The sequence below is a fragment of the Octopus sinensis genome, linkage group LG11 (genome assembly GCF_006345805.1).
Source record: "Octopus sinensis linkage group LG11, ASM634580v1, whole genome shotgun sequence".
Lineage (NCBI taxonomy): Eukaryota > Metazoa > Mollusca > Cephalopoda > Octopoda > Octopodidae > Octopus > Octopus sinensis.
In genome coordinates, this window is record NC_043007.1 from 19549249 (window position 1) to 19567014 (window position 17766).

General features: G+C 40.0%; 1 protein-coding gene across 1 annotated transcript in view; it reads left to right on the forward strand.

Moving 5' to 3' along the window:
* Positions 1-971: 971 nt before the first annotated feature.
* LOC115217072 (WD repeat-containing protein 81) overlaps positions 972-17766 on the forward strand; it is a 60838-nt gene continuing 44043 nt past the window's right edge. The window contains exons 1-2 of the mRNA XM_029786660.2: positions 972-1965; positions 17477-17661. Of these exons, the coding sequence (XP_029642520.1) occupies positions 1873-1965; positions 17477-17661 (278 nt within the window). The 5' untranslated portion in view covers positions 972-1872. The remainder of the gene's footprint in view (positions 1966-17476; positions 17662-17766) is intronic.

A 17766-nucleotide genomic window follows, 5' to 3' on the forward strand; every position in this document is an offset into this window, starting at 1 on the left:
ATACAATGACTACAGCTGTGTTATGTAGATACAACACAGTTTAAAATATAGACCAGAGAATGCTAGCGATAACTGATGTCTTTGGTTCTGGGAGGTCACTGAGTAAATGTTTACGGAATGATGGAAATAATTATAATTCGAGAGCTAGACTAACTGACGGTCATAAAGATGGGAAAATCATACAACTGAATAAATCAATTTGATGAAAAATTACGAAATAAATAAACAAGTAAATAATTAAATGTATTAACAAGAAGATAAGATTATGAAACACATAAAAGATATTTCTTTATTAACCTATAAAGGTTTTACATAGGGGGGACATTACAAGGGCAGACAAGGGACATTCAGGGTACAAACTCGCTTCTTACATACAGTGTGAAAAACCGGATGGATTTACATATATTGTGAATGAGGGTTAAAAATATAAATACAAATGATCGGATGAGTTTTGGGTCCGGATTAGTGAAACACATAAAAGATATTTCTTTATTAACCTATAAAGGTTTTACATAGAGGGGACATTACGAGGACAGAGAAGGGACATTCAGGGTACAAACTCGCTTCTTACATAGTGTGAAAAACAGGATGGGGCGATCCTTCGGTATAGGTACACACGTGACTTTGTTTACATTTCTGAAGATAAGAGAAACCCTTTTTTCCCACCCCTAACCCTAACCCAACCCTAACACAAACCCTAACCCAAACCCTAACCCCCCATATATAAAAAACAACAACACTTTCTTGAAATGTATCCGGTACTTCCGATACTTACACCGGTACTTATACCGAAGTTACGCCCCGGATGGATTTACTTATATTGTGAATGAGGGTTAAAAATATAAATATAAAAGATGATCGGATGAGTTTTGGGTCCGGGTTAGTGAAACACATAAAAGCTCTAGCCCTAAGAGTGACCTCCCCTCAAATAACTCTCCAATGTGTTGTTCGCTCTTAAATAAAATAAAATCACTTTCGGTCGGCTTTAATTGGTTCAGCTAATCTCGAACCGTGTTCGACATCGGTTTCCTGTGTCTCCTTCTTCCCCTCCGCCACCATCATCATTTATTATTTTATCCCCCTAATCCCCGACCCATTCCGATCTTGCATCTGTTCAACAACTGTTCGACCTGGACGAGATCTTTCCTCTTGTGACACACCGACACACACACACACACACACACACGACCTGTCTCTCCCGTCATGGCCAAAAGCTTAACATTCATCTTCCTAATAACATCTCTTGCTCACTTCTCTGTCTGTGGACGCTGCCAGACGCATCTTTCTCGTCTCCAATGATGTATACGGTGAGTTGTTCTTGCATTGGGTCACCAACACCCACTTAAAAAAAACAAACAGTAGAAACCAACCCCTGTTTGCCAGGGCTTGACTGGATCTGGGTTACGTCGAAAGAGAAAGAAAAAGACGAAGCTACCCACCTCCTTTCAAACATATCATCATCTACACACACTCATCTTCCTTCTCGTTATCATCTCCATCATCAACATCATCTCCACATCGTCGTTAAAGCTTTACCTAAGGGCAGTCCTATTCAACCACCTGCCTACCTGAAGCCACGCACATCCACACAAACATAACAACATATCGTTTATAAGATCTTCCCCCTCATCTCCGGCATTCAATTTAACGAGGGTTTGAACTTACATCGACTGGAGCCAAAACCCTGCTTTCAAAACATCACCATCGACGCTCAGAGCTGAGCTTATCAATACTATTATTATTATTATCATTACCACTGTTATTTCTCCATTTCATTGGTATTTTTTACAGAGAAGGGATCGAGACCTGTCCGATTCCTCTCTATATTTCTCTCCCTGTTTCTGTCCCTGTTCCACAAATCACGGTTTACCCATGGAAGTTATACAGCTGATCTGTGAACAGTTGAGGTTACCCACGCAACACATACGGTGGTTAGGGTCTCCGGTGAACTCAGCCGTTTGTTTGGTAAGTAAATGGACAAAAAAAAAACGAACTGTCTTTATTTTTCTGTTGCTATTTATGTTTTTATTTACCATTGTATCTTGTTCCTTGTTATCAATTTAACAGAAAAGCAAAAAACGGGATAACACATAGAGGCGTGTTTGCGTTGAAGTATTGTGGTTGTTGCTGTTTTCAGCTGAGATCAATATTGAGTAAACCTATGGCCAAAAGCATTCCACCCGTGACCATCCCGTCTTTTTCGTATGTGCAGGGAACTCATGATCACGGCATCCAGTATGTTCTTTTCTAAAACGAGATGCAATATAAAGGAAATAGGCTGCTATTTCTAGCAGCTTGAACAACCACATAGAAGCTCACTAGTTGGCACGAGGCATGTTGGGACACTGTTGTCTGTGACTATTATTTAACCCAAGGTCAACATTGGCCGAGCAGACTTATTATCAAAGGCATTCGTTCCAGTCACGACCAGCCGGTCTTTTTTTTTATTATTATTTTCTAGCATAGTGTATCAAGGGTTACATTATTCAATATGTCCCTTTTCTTTCTTAAGCCGTTCCAGTGTCATTTGAGGGATATTTAGCTGCTATTTCTAAATGCTTTTTTTTTTTGCTCTGTGGTAAATTTTTTTTCCTCCACAAAAAACTGTCTTTCTCGAGGCTTTAAGCTCCTTGTCTCATAAGACACAAATTATTAACCCAAATTCCCGTACTTTACTATATAGATATCGTATTAAAGTACACCGTATTGGAGTTCACTGTATTGAACATCTATCTATTAAAATATGAGCGATACAGAGATGTAACAGGGATGCAAGAATGCTTTATTGGACAGGTTCCCCTCCTTGTCTTCAAATGGCCGATATAGTCTGTGTATCAGGATGTTACATCAATGTTATTGTGCCATGTTCAAAATAAACACTTAATAATTCTTCTATTCCATCCTTTCAACGAGGAAGCTGTTTGTTAATTTTTTTTATCACTACAGACACAACCGTTAAGTAGTTACTTTGCAATCGTGAGAATCTGGGTTCGCTCCCCGTCTGGGCATATAAATGTTTTTGGTTTTTTTTGTCTATAGCCTTGAGATGACGGAAACTGTGCGCAAACCTGTCTGATATACCTGTAATTTAAAGAGTCTGTCATGTCACACACACAGACATTGTTAGGTTAAGTCTGTCAGTTATTTGAGGAAGTGTCAGCTGCTATTTTTGTCAACCCAATAAAATAGCAACCAAATCTTTCAGCTCACATCATCGCCAACTCATTGTTTTTTTTTCTCTCTGTTCTTGTTGCTGTTGTTTACCCCCCACTCCCACATCAGCTATGACCTGGCCTATGATCGAAGGCGTTCCAACCACGACCATAGTGTTTTTTTTTTAGATGATATGTAAGACTACAGGTTCTAATACAATGTACTATTTTGTTATCGATGTTCTTGTTTAGACTGGTTAGTTCTGATTGAAACAAAGTATATATATATATATAAGAAAAAAAGAAACATGATCAAGGACACTCCATGCATGGCCCTTCCATCTTATTCAAACTGTATATTATTATCCATTTATCCCCATGTCCCTCCTTCCTTTTTTGAGAGAATAGGATCAGAATTGAAGTAGGCGTGTAATCGTTTCACACGGGAGAAATGGAGGGACGAGGGGAATGTTTTTTTTTTTTATTAACACAGTTAATGATGTCATTTAATTATCAATACTTTCTATAATTATTTCATCAAAATTACTTCCTATTTTATCTCACAAAATCACAAACACACACGTACACTGTAGAATCTACAGACGTGGTACGGAACAACATTATATATCAATGATATATAATTCTGTAGATAGATACATATATAATGGTGTTCCGTACCACGTCTGTTCTGATCCAGTAGAACTTGTGATCAAAGGCTTTCCGACCACGACCATCACATCTTTTCCTCGGCCATAGTAACTAAATCTAATAAGGTGCGATTTCAGAGGTGTTCGGCTGCTATTTCCAGCAGGTTGAACGACCCGGCAGATACTTCCTCGTTGACTCATCTCTCTGGGTCTGTGAATGCTTGCCTCGGTTCAGGTTTCTGTATTACGCGCGCGCGCGCGTGCATGTGTGTACATGCTTGTAAGTGCGTTTGCATGTGTGTAGCTGCGTTGTGTATGTTTATATGTATGAATCGTATATGCGTGAATGTGTGTGTATATACATGTGTGTGTATATACATGTGTGCGTATGTGTACACAAACACTCTCCAAATACACATGCACAGATACACATACCATCATTTATAATCAACGCATACATGAATACATTCACACACACACACACACATGTGCAGTTATGCACACACATAACTCATATACATTAAGCCTGCCTGTTTAGCTATCTGCTTATATATATGTATATATATATACCTATCTGTCTGCCTGCTTGTCTGTTTGTCTATCTATCTGTCTGTCTGTCTGTCTGTCTATCTGTCTGTCTGTCTGTCTCTCTCTCTCTCTCCCTTTCTCTCTCTTTATATATATATATATACCTATCTGCCTGCGTGTCTGTTTATCTATCTATCTGTCTGTCTGTCTGTCTGTCTGTCTGTCTATCTGTCTATCTGCCTGTCTGTCTGTCTGTCTATCTGTCTGTCTGTCTATCTATCTGTCTGTCTGTCTGTCTATCTATTTATCTACCTATCTACCTATCTGTCTATATATCTATCTATCTGACTGTGTGTCTATCTGTCTGTGTGTGTACATACATACACATATCTATCAGAGTATGTTTTGCAAGACATTACCAGGCAATTAGCACAATTCAGTGAATCACCTGTAATTACCTTGCAATACCTGTACTCAGGTGAGATCTAAGCTATCCTTTACGAAAGTAAAGTGAAATTTACACGGCATCTCACTGCTGTACGTGAATGTCAGTGAAATCATCAGAATCAAGTCAAAACTAGGACCATCGTGATTTGTAAATGTTTATTGATCAAAGATTATTTTGGTTTCACCTCCTGGAGTTTAATGTCAAGTGATCTCCTAGACAAGCTGCTTTCACCATAGCTAAAGAGCACACATGTAGCCATCATTCAGTAGCTTTACAGCATATTCAGTCATTGCTTCATGTTTTTCTGAGTCTCTGCACTGTTATTGTTGACCCTATTCTGGGTTCATCCATCTTTGGACAGGTTTGGGGCCTGTTGCATTTTTTTACGATCCCCATCATCGTGTATAGATGTATACATGTAACATGAGGGTGTATAGATGCATACATGTACATGAGGGTGCTGACCAAAGCCTTGTAAGTGGATTTGATAGGTGGAGACATGATAAGGATTTGCTGCATGTGTATCGTTGGCGATTTTCTTCCTCTGTCTTCCCTTCCTTGGACCTTTCCTTTTTCTATGTTTCTGACGAAGAGCTCCGCTCAAAATGTTAAATCCTCCTTCTTTCTTTCCTTTCCTGAGTGTCCAATAACACTATACTTGTTCTACGTCCTTGCGTTGTTGTGCTTTCTCTTCGTTCATGTTTGGATTAACTACATACATATCTATATATGTATGTGTATATATAGGGTGCAGTGAATAAACTGTCGTCTAAGTTACGCAAAAATGAAAATAACACTGACATCTCGTTTTAACAGATATATTCATCAAAACTACGTAAAATGTCTTGAAATACTAAAGAGTAAATTTATTCAATAAAAGGCCTCCAAACAACTTCGCCATTCTCCTGCAACTCTTCTGGACGGTCTCCTTGTTTAAGTTGGTGAATGCTGCCATAATCCTTGCTTTCAGTTAATCTTGGGTGTTACAAGGAGTTTTGTTGGTCTCTCACTCTACTGTGCCCCACACATAATAATCAAGGGGGTTGCAGTCTGGGGAGTTAGGAGGCCAGATGTCAGGGGTAATGTGGCTGGAGAAATTGTCTGACAACCATGACTGGGTTCTCCTTCTCGTGTGGCATGATGCAGAGTCCTGTTGCCAGACATAGGATCTTCCAGCAACCATCCTCTTCATCCAGGACAGCACTACCTGGACCAGTCAGCCAGCACTGGCATCAACCATGCTCAAATGGTGATATATACACATATATACATGCATATATATATATATATATATATACACACAAATAATAAGAGAGTCCACATGTGGTCACTCTAACGCTAGATAAAGATCCGCAAAGGGAATCCCTCACTAAAGAATTGTTCTCAAGAATTAATTCAACACGCCAAGAATGTAAGCAAGCAGGACAAATGAAAGATGACAAAAAAATAGATTAACTCTATACAATTGTTTCATCGTTAATAGATTGTGTAATTTTACTTACATAATCATTTTCGAATTGTCAGTAGAGTATATCAAAAATATAATTTGTTGAACCGAACGGCAAAATCCACACGGCAATATATATATATATATATATATATATATATATATATATATATATATATATACATACATATATATATATACATACATATACAAATATACATATATATACATATACATACATATACAAATATTCACACATCGTTATATTCAGAAAAAAAATATGGAGAAGACGTATACTCTAAGAAGCAGAGCAGTCTATATTTATTACTGGTGAAGGCTGGTTTACAGGGTTATCCTGCGTTTCTCGCCACAGAGATACTCTTTATGGCTTATCATCAGACCCTAAAACTTGGGGGTCTGATGATACTCCATAAAGATACTCTTTATGGCAAGAAACCCAGGGTAACTCTATAAACAGGCCTTCACCATATATATATATATATATCTGTGTGTATGTATATATCTATGAATATTTGAAAAAGTGAATACAAATGGCTTTTCTGATAATTTCTTGACCCTGACAATTTGTTGTTTATAAATCATTAGGTTTTTGTAAACAGTTAATTAGAAGCGACTCATTGTTAAAGTGGAAAAATTATCAGCTCAGATATATAATACTGTACCAAGGCCTTTCTGTTTCTAGTTCTACTCTCTATGTGTATATATAAATATATATGTGTGTGTATGTGTATTTACATATATATGTATATATATACTCTTTTTACTCTTTTACTTGTTTCAGTCATTTGACTGTGGCCATGCTGGAGCACCGCCTTATATATATATATATCTTATATCTTTTTATTTTTTACTTGTTTCAGTCATTAGACTGTGGCCATCCTGGAGCACACACCTTGCAAAAATTTTAATCAGTCAAATCAACCTCAATGCTTATTTTCTTAAAGCCTGGTACTTATTTTATCAGGCGCTTTTGCTGAACTGCTAAGTAACTGGGATGTAAACAAACCAACATAGGTTATCATTCCATAAATGAAACATGCATTAAACACAACAAAACATTGGACAGACACCAGAACCCTAATACTTCATCAGTTATCGACCCCAAAATATTAATTCCTAGTTTCATGATTTTAACGATAAAACTAGGGACTTCATGTATCAGTGGCACCCCCAAGATTTGCGGAGTATTAGGGCTCAAACTAGCAAAATAATACAGGGTGGACATATGAAAGTAAATAACAGTGATTTGAAAGACAATAAATGAATGAATAGAAATCCTGAAATGGATATAAAGAAGAGAATTGGGAAGAGAAAAAAAAAGAGCTGTGTGGTAAGTAGCTTGCTTACCAACCACATGGTTCCGGGTTCAGTCCCACTGCGTGGCACCTTGGGCAAGTGTCTTCTACTATAGCCTCGGGCCGTCCAAAGCCTTGTGATTGGATTTGGTAGAAAGAAACTGAAAGAAGCCCGTCGTATATATGAATATATATGTGTGTGTGTCTGTGTTTGTCCCCCAACATCGCTTGACAACCGATGCTGGTGTGTTTACATCTCTGTAACTTAGCGGTTTGGCAAAAGAGACCGATAGAATAAGTACTAGGCTTACAAAGAATAAGTCCTGGGGTCGATTTGCTCGACTAAAGGCGATGCTCCGGCTTGGCCGCAGTCAAATTACTGAAACAAGTAAAAGAGTAAAGAGTAAAAAGAGTAATTAAGAAGAGAAAAAAGATTGTCCAGTACACTAGGTATCCAGCAGGGAAAAGCCAGCATCTGTGACCCCTGCAGGGCCTCCGAGGGCTCTGGGAGAGAGGGAGGAAGGGATAAAAGCTTTCTCAAGCTAGAAAATATTATTAAGTAATTTAGTTTCTGAGTTGAAGAATTTAGTTAACTTCACTCTTTGGGGGATAAATAAATATCAGTAATATACTAGTAGAAACCAATTTATGTAATTAAACTCATTTAGTAGGTTCTCCTATATATTGTACATCATTAATATGGTTTAGGGAAGAAGAGTGCGGATGGATGAGGAGAGATGTATGAAGAAGTGCCACTCCCAAACAGCTGAAGGAATCCGAGGTAGAGGTAGACCCAGGAAGACATGGGATGAGGTGGTCAAGCATGACTTTTGAATGTTGGGTCTCACAGAGGCAATGACGAAAGACCGAGACCTCTGGAGATATGCTATGACTGCAAAGACCCAACAAATAACGTGAGTTCGTGGCTGTTTCCTGCACCAGATTCACATAGAAGCCCCATCCCTTCCAAAGTGCCTTGGATCACAGGACGGCCTGCTGTACTTACCTTGGATCGTAGGGTGACCTGCGGTGCTTGAGGAGACCTATTGAGTCAAGTACATCAACATCAACATCAAAAAATCAAATAGAAATTGTAGTTGTGATACCTGTGCCGGTGGCACGTAAAATGCACCATCTGTACATGGCCAATGCCAGTGCCGCTTTGACTGGCTTCTGTATCGGTGGCACGTAAAAAGCACCAACTGATCATGGCCATTGCCAGCCTCTCCTGGCACGTAAAAAAAGCACCCACTATACTCACAGAGTGGTTGGTGTTAGGAAGGGCATCCAGCTGTAGAAACACTGCCAGATCAGACTGGAGCCTGGTGCAGCCTCCTGGCTTCCCAGACCCCAGTTAAATCATCCAACCCATGCTAGCATGGAAAGCGGACGTTAAACGATGTTGATGATGATGATGATGATGAAATGGAAGATGCCGGGGCTTCTTTATTTTTTTTTTAAGTAAGAATTCTAGCTTATAACATTTTGTTTAAATTCCTGTGATGTTATTTCTATAAACATTCTGTCTAAACACGTTCTGCAAACTCTGAGACACAAGGAATTTATGCTTAACCAGCGCTAAATAAATTAGGTTTCTGTGTTTCTGTGTTGCTGTCATCATAGGAAATTTGTCCAACATTTAAGTGTGTCATCACAGCCGTGTTATAATGGTTATAACAGCCATTTCTTACATTAGGAACAATGCTGGGATCAGGTGTGGGTGGGTGGTAAGAAGCTTGCTTCCCAACCACATGGTTCCGGGTTCAGCCCTACTACATGGCACCATGGGCAAGTGGCCTTCATTGATGCTACAGCCTTGGGCTGACCAATGCCTTGTGAGTGGATTTGGTAGATGGAAAAACTGAAAGATGCCTATCGCCTATAGATATATATGTATATATATATATATATATATGTATCTATATGTATCTATATGTATATATATATGTATATATATATGTATCTATATGTATATATATATATATATATATATAATATATATATATATATATATATATTATATATATATCATCATCATCATTGATTAACGTCCTTTTTCCATGCTAGCATGGGTTGGACGGTTTGACTGAGGGCTGGTGAACCAGATCGCTGCACCAGGCTCCAGTCTTGATCTGTATATATATAAATAATATAAAGTTAGCACGAGTCACAAGGATGCAGAAACAGCAATGACCTGTTTAGAAATAGGAGCTAAATTCCTAATATACAACCTCCATTTAAAGATATTTACTGTCAATGATATTGAAAGTAGTGACATCTTATTTCGAGCGTAAATGCTTGGATGTCTTTTGCTTATATATATGTGTGTGTGTCTGTGTGTGTGTATACAAAATATGGAGCTTTGTTCACATGTGATCTAAATGACTAGGTATGCTGGATAAGTGCTGTAACGGATTACCAGGGGTCCAAGGTCATAGCTGAGACAGGAGTTATGGAACAATTATAGATTTCCGATATAGCGGAAATGTAATTGTTAAAGAGGACAACAGACGCTAAGGCAAGACAGACGTCTCAAGTTATATACGTTATTATTGCTGGGAAAATTGAAAGCCTTACAGCTGTTTCTGGGATGTCCCTAAGTATGGGGTCTTCCGTTGTCGGAGACAAATAGGGAAAATGTGAAGGGTTTAGATTAAGGAAACGATGACATAGAGGACAAGAGAAAAGGAATAACAAAATAAAGAAAATGAAGACAAAAGAAACGTATCTGTGTGGTAAGTAGCTTGCTTACCAACCACATGGTTCCAGGTTCAGTCCCACTGCGTGGCACCTTGGGCAAGTGTCTTCTACTATAGCCTTGGGCTGACCAAAGCCTTGTGAGTGGATTTGGATGACGGAAACTGAAAGAACCCCTTCGTGTATATATATATTATATATATATATATATGTGTGTGTGTGTGTGTGTGTGTGTTTGTCCATCGCCACCAATTGTCCATCACCACTTGACAACCAATGCATACATATGGCCATGCACATTCATAATAGGCTTCCTCACAGTTTCCGTTGACCAAATTCACTCGAAAGGCATTGTTTGACCTAGAACTAGCATAGGCGGCACTTGCCCAAGGTGGCACACAGTGGGGACTGAACTTGAGACCACACGGCTGCAAGGCCTGCTTCTTAACCAGACACACACACATACACGCACACACGTACACACGCAAATAAATGCAAATAGCAGATCCTGTTTTGATATGAATGTTCCATTTTAATGAGGCCCAGCTTGAAACAGGATATACATATATTTATATCTAAAAGAAGATTTTTTTTTAAACTGCAGACTCTAGCTTAAGTATCAAGAGTTGACATGCGTGTGTGTGTGGTGTGTGTGTGTGTAAGTTCTCATACACGCATAAGCAGATACGTGCATTCATGCATAATGATAAATTTACACACATACACACGCGCACGTACAGAGATAAGCGTCCTTGGCAGAATAAGGAACTTTGAACTGAGTTAGTAATGTTTCTGGTATTAATAGTTCAAGCAGTAGTAGTAGTAGTAGTAGTAGTAGTAGTAGTGGTGGTGGTGGGTGGTGGGGTAGTAGTTGTAGCAGCAGCAGTAACAACAACTGATGCTGTTGTTTAACCCCTGGTCGGACCTAATCAAGTAGACTGAAGGGGGTCTCTGCTGTGATTATCCTATCCTGGCTTTTTCTTCAGACACAATGTAGGAGTGGCTGTGTGGTAAGTAGCTTGCCTACCAACCACATGGTTCCGGGTTCAGTCCCACTGCATGGCACTTTGGGCAAGTGTCTTCTACTATAGCCTTGGGCCAACCAAAGCCTTGTTAGTAGATTTGGCTGATGGAAACTGAAAGAAGCCCATCGTATATATATATGTGTGTGCATCTGTGTTTGTCCCCCCAACCGATGCTGGAGTGTTTACGTCCCCATAACTTAGCGGTTCGGCAAATAGAGACTGATAGAATAAGTACTAGGCTTACAAAGAATAAGTGTTGGGGTTGATTTGCTTGACTAAAGGTGGTGCTCCAGCATGACTGCAGTCAACTAACTGAAACAAGTAAAAGAGTATGTATGTATCTAGGGTTTTATTGTCCAATGTCAGCATGATTTGAGGAAATTTCAGCTGTTCTTTCTAGCGATTCAAGTGGCCAGTTTGAGGTTCTTTCGTAAGCTTAATTGGTTTGACAGTAATAACTCGTAACTTTTAGCTTAGAGTTTTTAATGTTGGGCATTAACGGGGTCTGATAAAGCTTACACCCTCCTTACTGCTAAAAACTACCACCTTCAACGCCACCACCACCACCACTACTGCTAACAACAACAACACTATCACAGCTATCAACACCACCACTGCCACCACCACCAACACCGCCACCACCACCACCACCACCACTGCCAATACCACCACTGCTAACAACAACAACACTATCACAGCTATCAACACCACCACTGCCAACACCACCAACACCGCCACCACCACCACCACCACCACTGCCAACACCACCACTGCTAACAACAACAACACTATCACAGCTATCAACACCACCACTGCCAACACCACCACCACCACTGCTAACAACAACAACACCACCACCAACAACAACACTACCACCACCACCAACACCACCATCACCACCAACACCATCACCACCAACACCACCACCAACACCACCACCACCATCATCACCACCACCCACAGTACTAACTGTAACATTCAGTGCACAGCACGTGCAAGTTTACCATTGCCCTCTAAGCTGACAGAATGTGTGCATGTTTGTGTGTGTATGTGTGTGTGTGTATGAGAGAGGTGGGGTGTGTGTGTGTGTGATGGGGTGGATGAGTAATAACTGATTAAAACCAAATTAAATGTGAAAATATTTTAGCTTTTAATCTCTCTCTCCCTCCATCCCGCCCTCCTCATCTACCCGTTGTGCACCTGCAGCCGCAACATCCCAGCTTGAGAACTGGGACATTGCATAATAGCTGGGAAGAGATTTGTTGCATGCATGAAGTTGTGGGTTTAATGCTGTTTCTCAAGGTTGTTAAGTTGAAAATGAATTAAAAAAAAAAAAAAGTAAAATACTGTCCCTCGTTCTGAGGATTTGAAACTGTGGTTAACTTTCTTCTGAATAATATGTAGCCTTGTGAAAGCATTTGGTAAACGGAAACTGAAAGAAGCCCGTCGTATATATATATGTGTGTGTTTGTGTGTCTGTGTTTGTCCCCGCAACATTGCTTGACAATCGATGCTGGTGTGTTTACGTCCTCGTAACTTAGCGGTTCGGCAAAAGAGACCGATGAATAAGTACTGGGCTTACAAAGAATAAGTCCTGTGGTCGATTTGCTCAACTAAAGGTGGTGCTCCAGCATGGCCACAGTCAAATGACTGAAACAAATAAAAGAGTAAAGAGAGTTAAGAGCTGTATACAGGTTGGTTCTTATAAGGTTTTAAGGGGTTTCCTTTAGTGCTAAACAGGGGTTGACATGTCTCTCCTTCCCCACCCCCCTTTCTTTCTTTTTCTGTGTGTGAAAGAAAGGCGTTGTGTTGGCAGAAACGTTAGCATGCCGAGCGAAATGCTTAGCCATATTTTGCCTGCCGTTACGTTCTGAGTTCAAATTCCGCCGAGGTCGACTTTGCCTTTCATCCTTTCGGGGTCGATAAATTAAGTACCAGTTACGCACTGGGGTCGATGTAATCAACTTAATCCGTTTGTCTGTCCTTGTTTGTCCTCTCTGTGTTTAGTCCCTTGTGGGCAATAAAGAAATAGGAAACTGAAAGAAGCCTGCAGAAACAGTTCAACAGCACAGACTCCATGCAGCAATGAAGAGATGGATCTTCAGATCCTTACGACGGTCCGACTTCCATACATGCACTCACACACACACACACACACACACACACACACACACACACACACACACACACACACACACGCACACACACACACACACACACACGCATGCGTGCACACACACACATACACATATATACAGATACACACAACAGGCTTCCACACAGTTTCTGTCTACCAAATTCAGTCTTAAGGCTTTGGTCAGCATTGTGCTACAGTAGAAGACACTTGCCCTAGGTGCCATGTAGTGAAACTGAAACCCAGACCGTGGGATTGCAAAGCAGACAGATTAGATGCTGCACTCTGGGTTGCATGATCATGTGATCAACCAGACTCTCAGATGTTATGCATCACTGGTCACAATACACTTTGCATCATTTCAGCTTTTGAATGATTCCACCCTAGTGGCCAGGTGAGCAGGCCAACATTCCCTCTGAAGAGATGGTTAGTCTATCGCAGGGTGACCCATTATACAGCTGAGTGGACTGGGGCAACATGAAATGAAGTGTCTTGCTCAAGGACACACCATATCGCTTGGACCAGTGATTGAACCCAAGATCGAGCGATCGTGAGTGCAATGCCCTAATCATCATCAAGAAGCTTGAGAGGTGGTTGGATGGAACCTACACTCGCCTCCTTATGAGAGCTCAAAATCTCTCGTGGAAGCGACATCCAACCAAAATGCAAATATATGGGAAACTACCACCTGTGTCATCTCTTGTGAAAGGTAAGAGAGTTCAGTTTGCTGGACATTGTTGTAGAGCTGAAAACGAGGCAATTTTTACTCTTCTCCTCTGGAAGCCATCTACTCGCAATACCAGAGGGCGCACACTCTCCTACCTTGATGTAATCTCCAGGGATACAGGCATCCAGCAACAGGACCTCCGTAATGCTATGATGGACCGTGAAGTCTGGCGTAGCATGGTAAATTCCATTGTCTCGACCACGGTCGAACAATGATGATGATGATGATCATCATCATCATCATCATCATTTAACGTCCGCTTTCCATGCTGGCATGGGTTGGACGTATGACTGAGGGCTGGTGAACCAGATGGCTGCACCAGGCTCCAATCTTGATCTGGCAGAGTTTAATCACAAGGTAAACAAATGTCGGGGTAATTACAGCTGGAATGATCTTCATCATAGATTTGCTTGAACGTGGTTGACCTTGGGCTAAATAACTATAACAACAGCAAGACATAACAAATGATATTTGGTGCAACCCATACGCAGAAGGACGGTGAGGGGTGGGGGGACAGGGAGACAAAAAATAACAAACAAAAAAGTACAAGGAGACAAAACCTAAAGAATCTGAGATATTTGGTGCTGTCGGGGGTGGGTGGGTGGAGGTGTTTGTGGTTGGACAATGCCAACCCAGTAATTAAAACTGAGGAACATGTGACAAAAATCTTTTGTGTGTGTGTGTGTGTGTGTGTGTGTGTGTGTGTGTGTGTGTGCATTTGCTTTGTGCCATAACAAAAAGGTATTGATTAGGAAGTGTGTGTGTGCATGTGAGAGAGGTGAAGGGGCCGAGAGAAAGGGAAAGCGAGAGAGAGAAAGGGAGAGGGAGAGAGAGGGAAAGAGGGAGGAAATTGCTCTGAAATTATAGCAGAAACTTGGTTAATTAGATTCTTCTCCACGAGTTGGTTGTTTCATTATGATTGAGAACCATGCACACACACACACTAACTATAGGAATAAAGACTCCACAATACAATTATTTCTTATATAATAAACAACAGGTTTTTTGTTACACACACATCTCTGTATATCTGTTGATATATTGGCTTAAAATTTTGACACAAGGCCAGCGGTTTCTTTTTTTTCTTTCTTTTTTTAAAGAGTGGCTAAGTTGAGTACATCGATCGCAGTACTCGATTGCTACTTTTTTTATCGACCCCGAAGGATGAAAAGCAAAGTCGACACCAGCAAAATTTGAACTCACGATGATTCAAGTAGTTTATTCAAAGTTTTGACAATTCGAAATGTGAAAGAAAAAAAAAAAATCAACTCTTGACCAAATCAGCCTTTGGAAACTTCTCTTGGCCAAATTCTGAAAGAACTGATATTATAATGTCTAATGTAGGGACAATGCTACAAACCCACTGAGAGAGGCTCTCTGACTAAATTGGTCCTAGCAATGGCCATTTACTTTTATAACATCAATCATCGGAAGATGTAAGGCAAAGTTGACCTCAATGGTATTTGAACATAGACAGGGCCCAACTGAATTGATATATATATATATATATATATGTATATATATACACACACATATATATACATACATATCAGTATATGTATAAATATGTGTGTATGTATATATATATATATATATATATTATATATATATATATATAGATATATATATATATACATATATATATGTACATATATGTATATATATAAATATATATGTGTGTGTATATATATTCGCCATGATAGATCGCCAGCTACTACGCATTCAATATTTTCTCTCCTTGTTTCTTTCTGTGTTCCTTTCTGAGGAAGAGCGTAGGCTCGAAACGTTAAAGACTTTTTCACTTCCCGAGCGTTAAACTTATACATCTGTTTGTTGTCTACACCACCTGTCTTCATCTTTTGCTTTTTGTGAATTCTCCTTATATATATATTCATACATACATATGTATGTGTGTGTGTATGTATATATATATATATACAGGGTGCAGGTGGCACGTAAAAAGCACCCACTACACTCATGGAGTGGTTGGCGTTAGGAAGGGCATCCAGCTGTAGAAACATTGCCAAATTAGACTGGAGCCTGGTGCAGCCTTCTGGCTTCCCAGAACCCCGGTCGAACCGTCCAACCCATGCTAGCATGGAGAACGGACGTTAAACGACGATGATATATGTATGTATTTATGAGTGTATATGTATGTAAGTATATTTTTGTAAACTCCAAAGTTATTATTTAGGTTTAAGTTCACTCGATCTCTTACTGACCTAAGAAACTTTAAACTTTCCTTATAAATACAATATTTACTAATATAGACCACTTCTAGTCTCTACTGATTCTAGTTTTTGACATGTGTATATGTATGTGCCTGTCTAGCGTAGGATTGGTTAAGGAAAGACTTGACAATTGATGTGAAGGAGACAATATGTTTTGAAACTTTCGGTCAGATATTGCTGTTCAGTTCTATATTTAAGAGAGAAGGAATTATGTACATTATTTACATTATTTCGCTAAGGCAGAGGTAATAATAGTTTATTCTTTTATTGGCCACAAGGGCTAATATAAGTGAACATAAAGGACCTGCAACAACATAAAAGCCACCACAGGATAATATGAAGGGTTTTTTTCGTGTAAACAATAAAAAGCTATAAAAATTAAACAATGTAAAATTCCCAATAGGGAAGGTCCTTTAAAGGTCCTCATAGAAAAATCCACAAAAGCCACGGGTGCCTGATCAACAGGGCAAAAACTCTTCTCCTTTTATCTATCGCAGGTGTATGCTCAGAATTGGTCCTTTCACGCTGGCCCTTCTTCCAACATTCACCCACCTTTCAACAAACTTGCTACAAAGCAACACTTCCCTCTCCACCCTCAACTTCCTTATCAAGTGAAACTTGGAAAAGTTGATGAAGGTTTGGGCCGAAGAGGAAAGTGTCTGACTTTAAGCCCTTTTAAACGGGTCCACCATACTAACTCTTTCACTACAACCACCAGACAAATAAAAATTGCCTGCCCCTCCCGGCCAAAGGAGGGCGACAGGGCAGTTTTCTCTATGGATTCAGCTGATAGCTGGATCCATCCTACATGTGACAGCAGGTGTTTGACATAAACCCACATAATAATGTGCCGCCTGACTGGCCCTCATGCTGGTGGCACGTAAAAGCACCCACTACACTCTCAGAGTGGTTGGTGTTAGGAAGGGCATCCAGCTGTAGAAACTCTGCCAGATCAGATTGGAGTCTGGTGCAGCCATCTGGTTCGCCAGATGGCTGCACCAGTCAAATCATCCAACCCATGCTAGCATGGAAAGCGGACGTTAAACGATGAATAATAATAATAATAATAATGATAAATTTCTGTATTGCTCTGTTGAATTTGTTAAATTTTTGTTTCTTTTCAGGTGTCTAAGGAATGGTTGAAGAACCTCAGCCGGGAAACTATTGGTGGTGGCACATGTGATGACCAAGTGTATTTAGCTGCTGACCTCTGTGATGAATATTTAGCAGCTTCCAACGATGACCTTCCCTTGGAATGGTTACGTGTTCTGGTCAGGGTGGTTGATAAATCTGACCAGCTTATTAATGAGTAAGTGATGCTTTCCTCTGTTGCTCTTTCTCTATTTGTAGGTGTGTGCATGTGTGTGTGTGTGCATGCATCAATGTGCTGCAGTGCTTGAGAGAGATAAAGAAA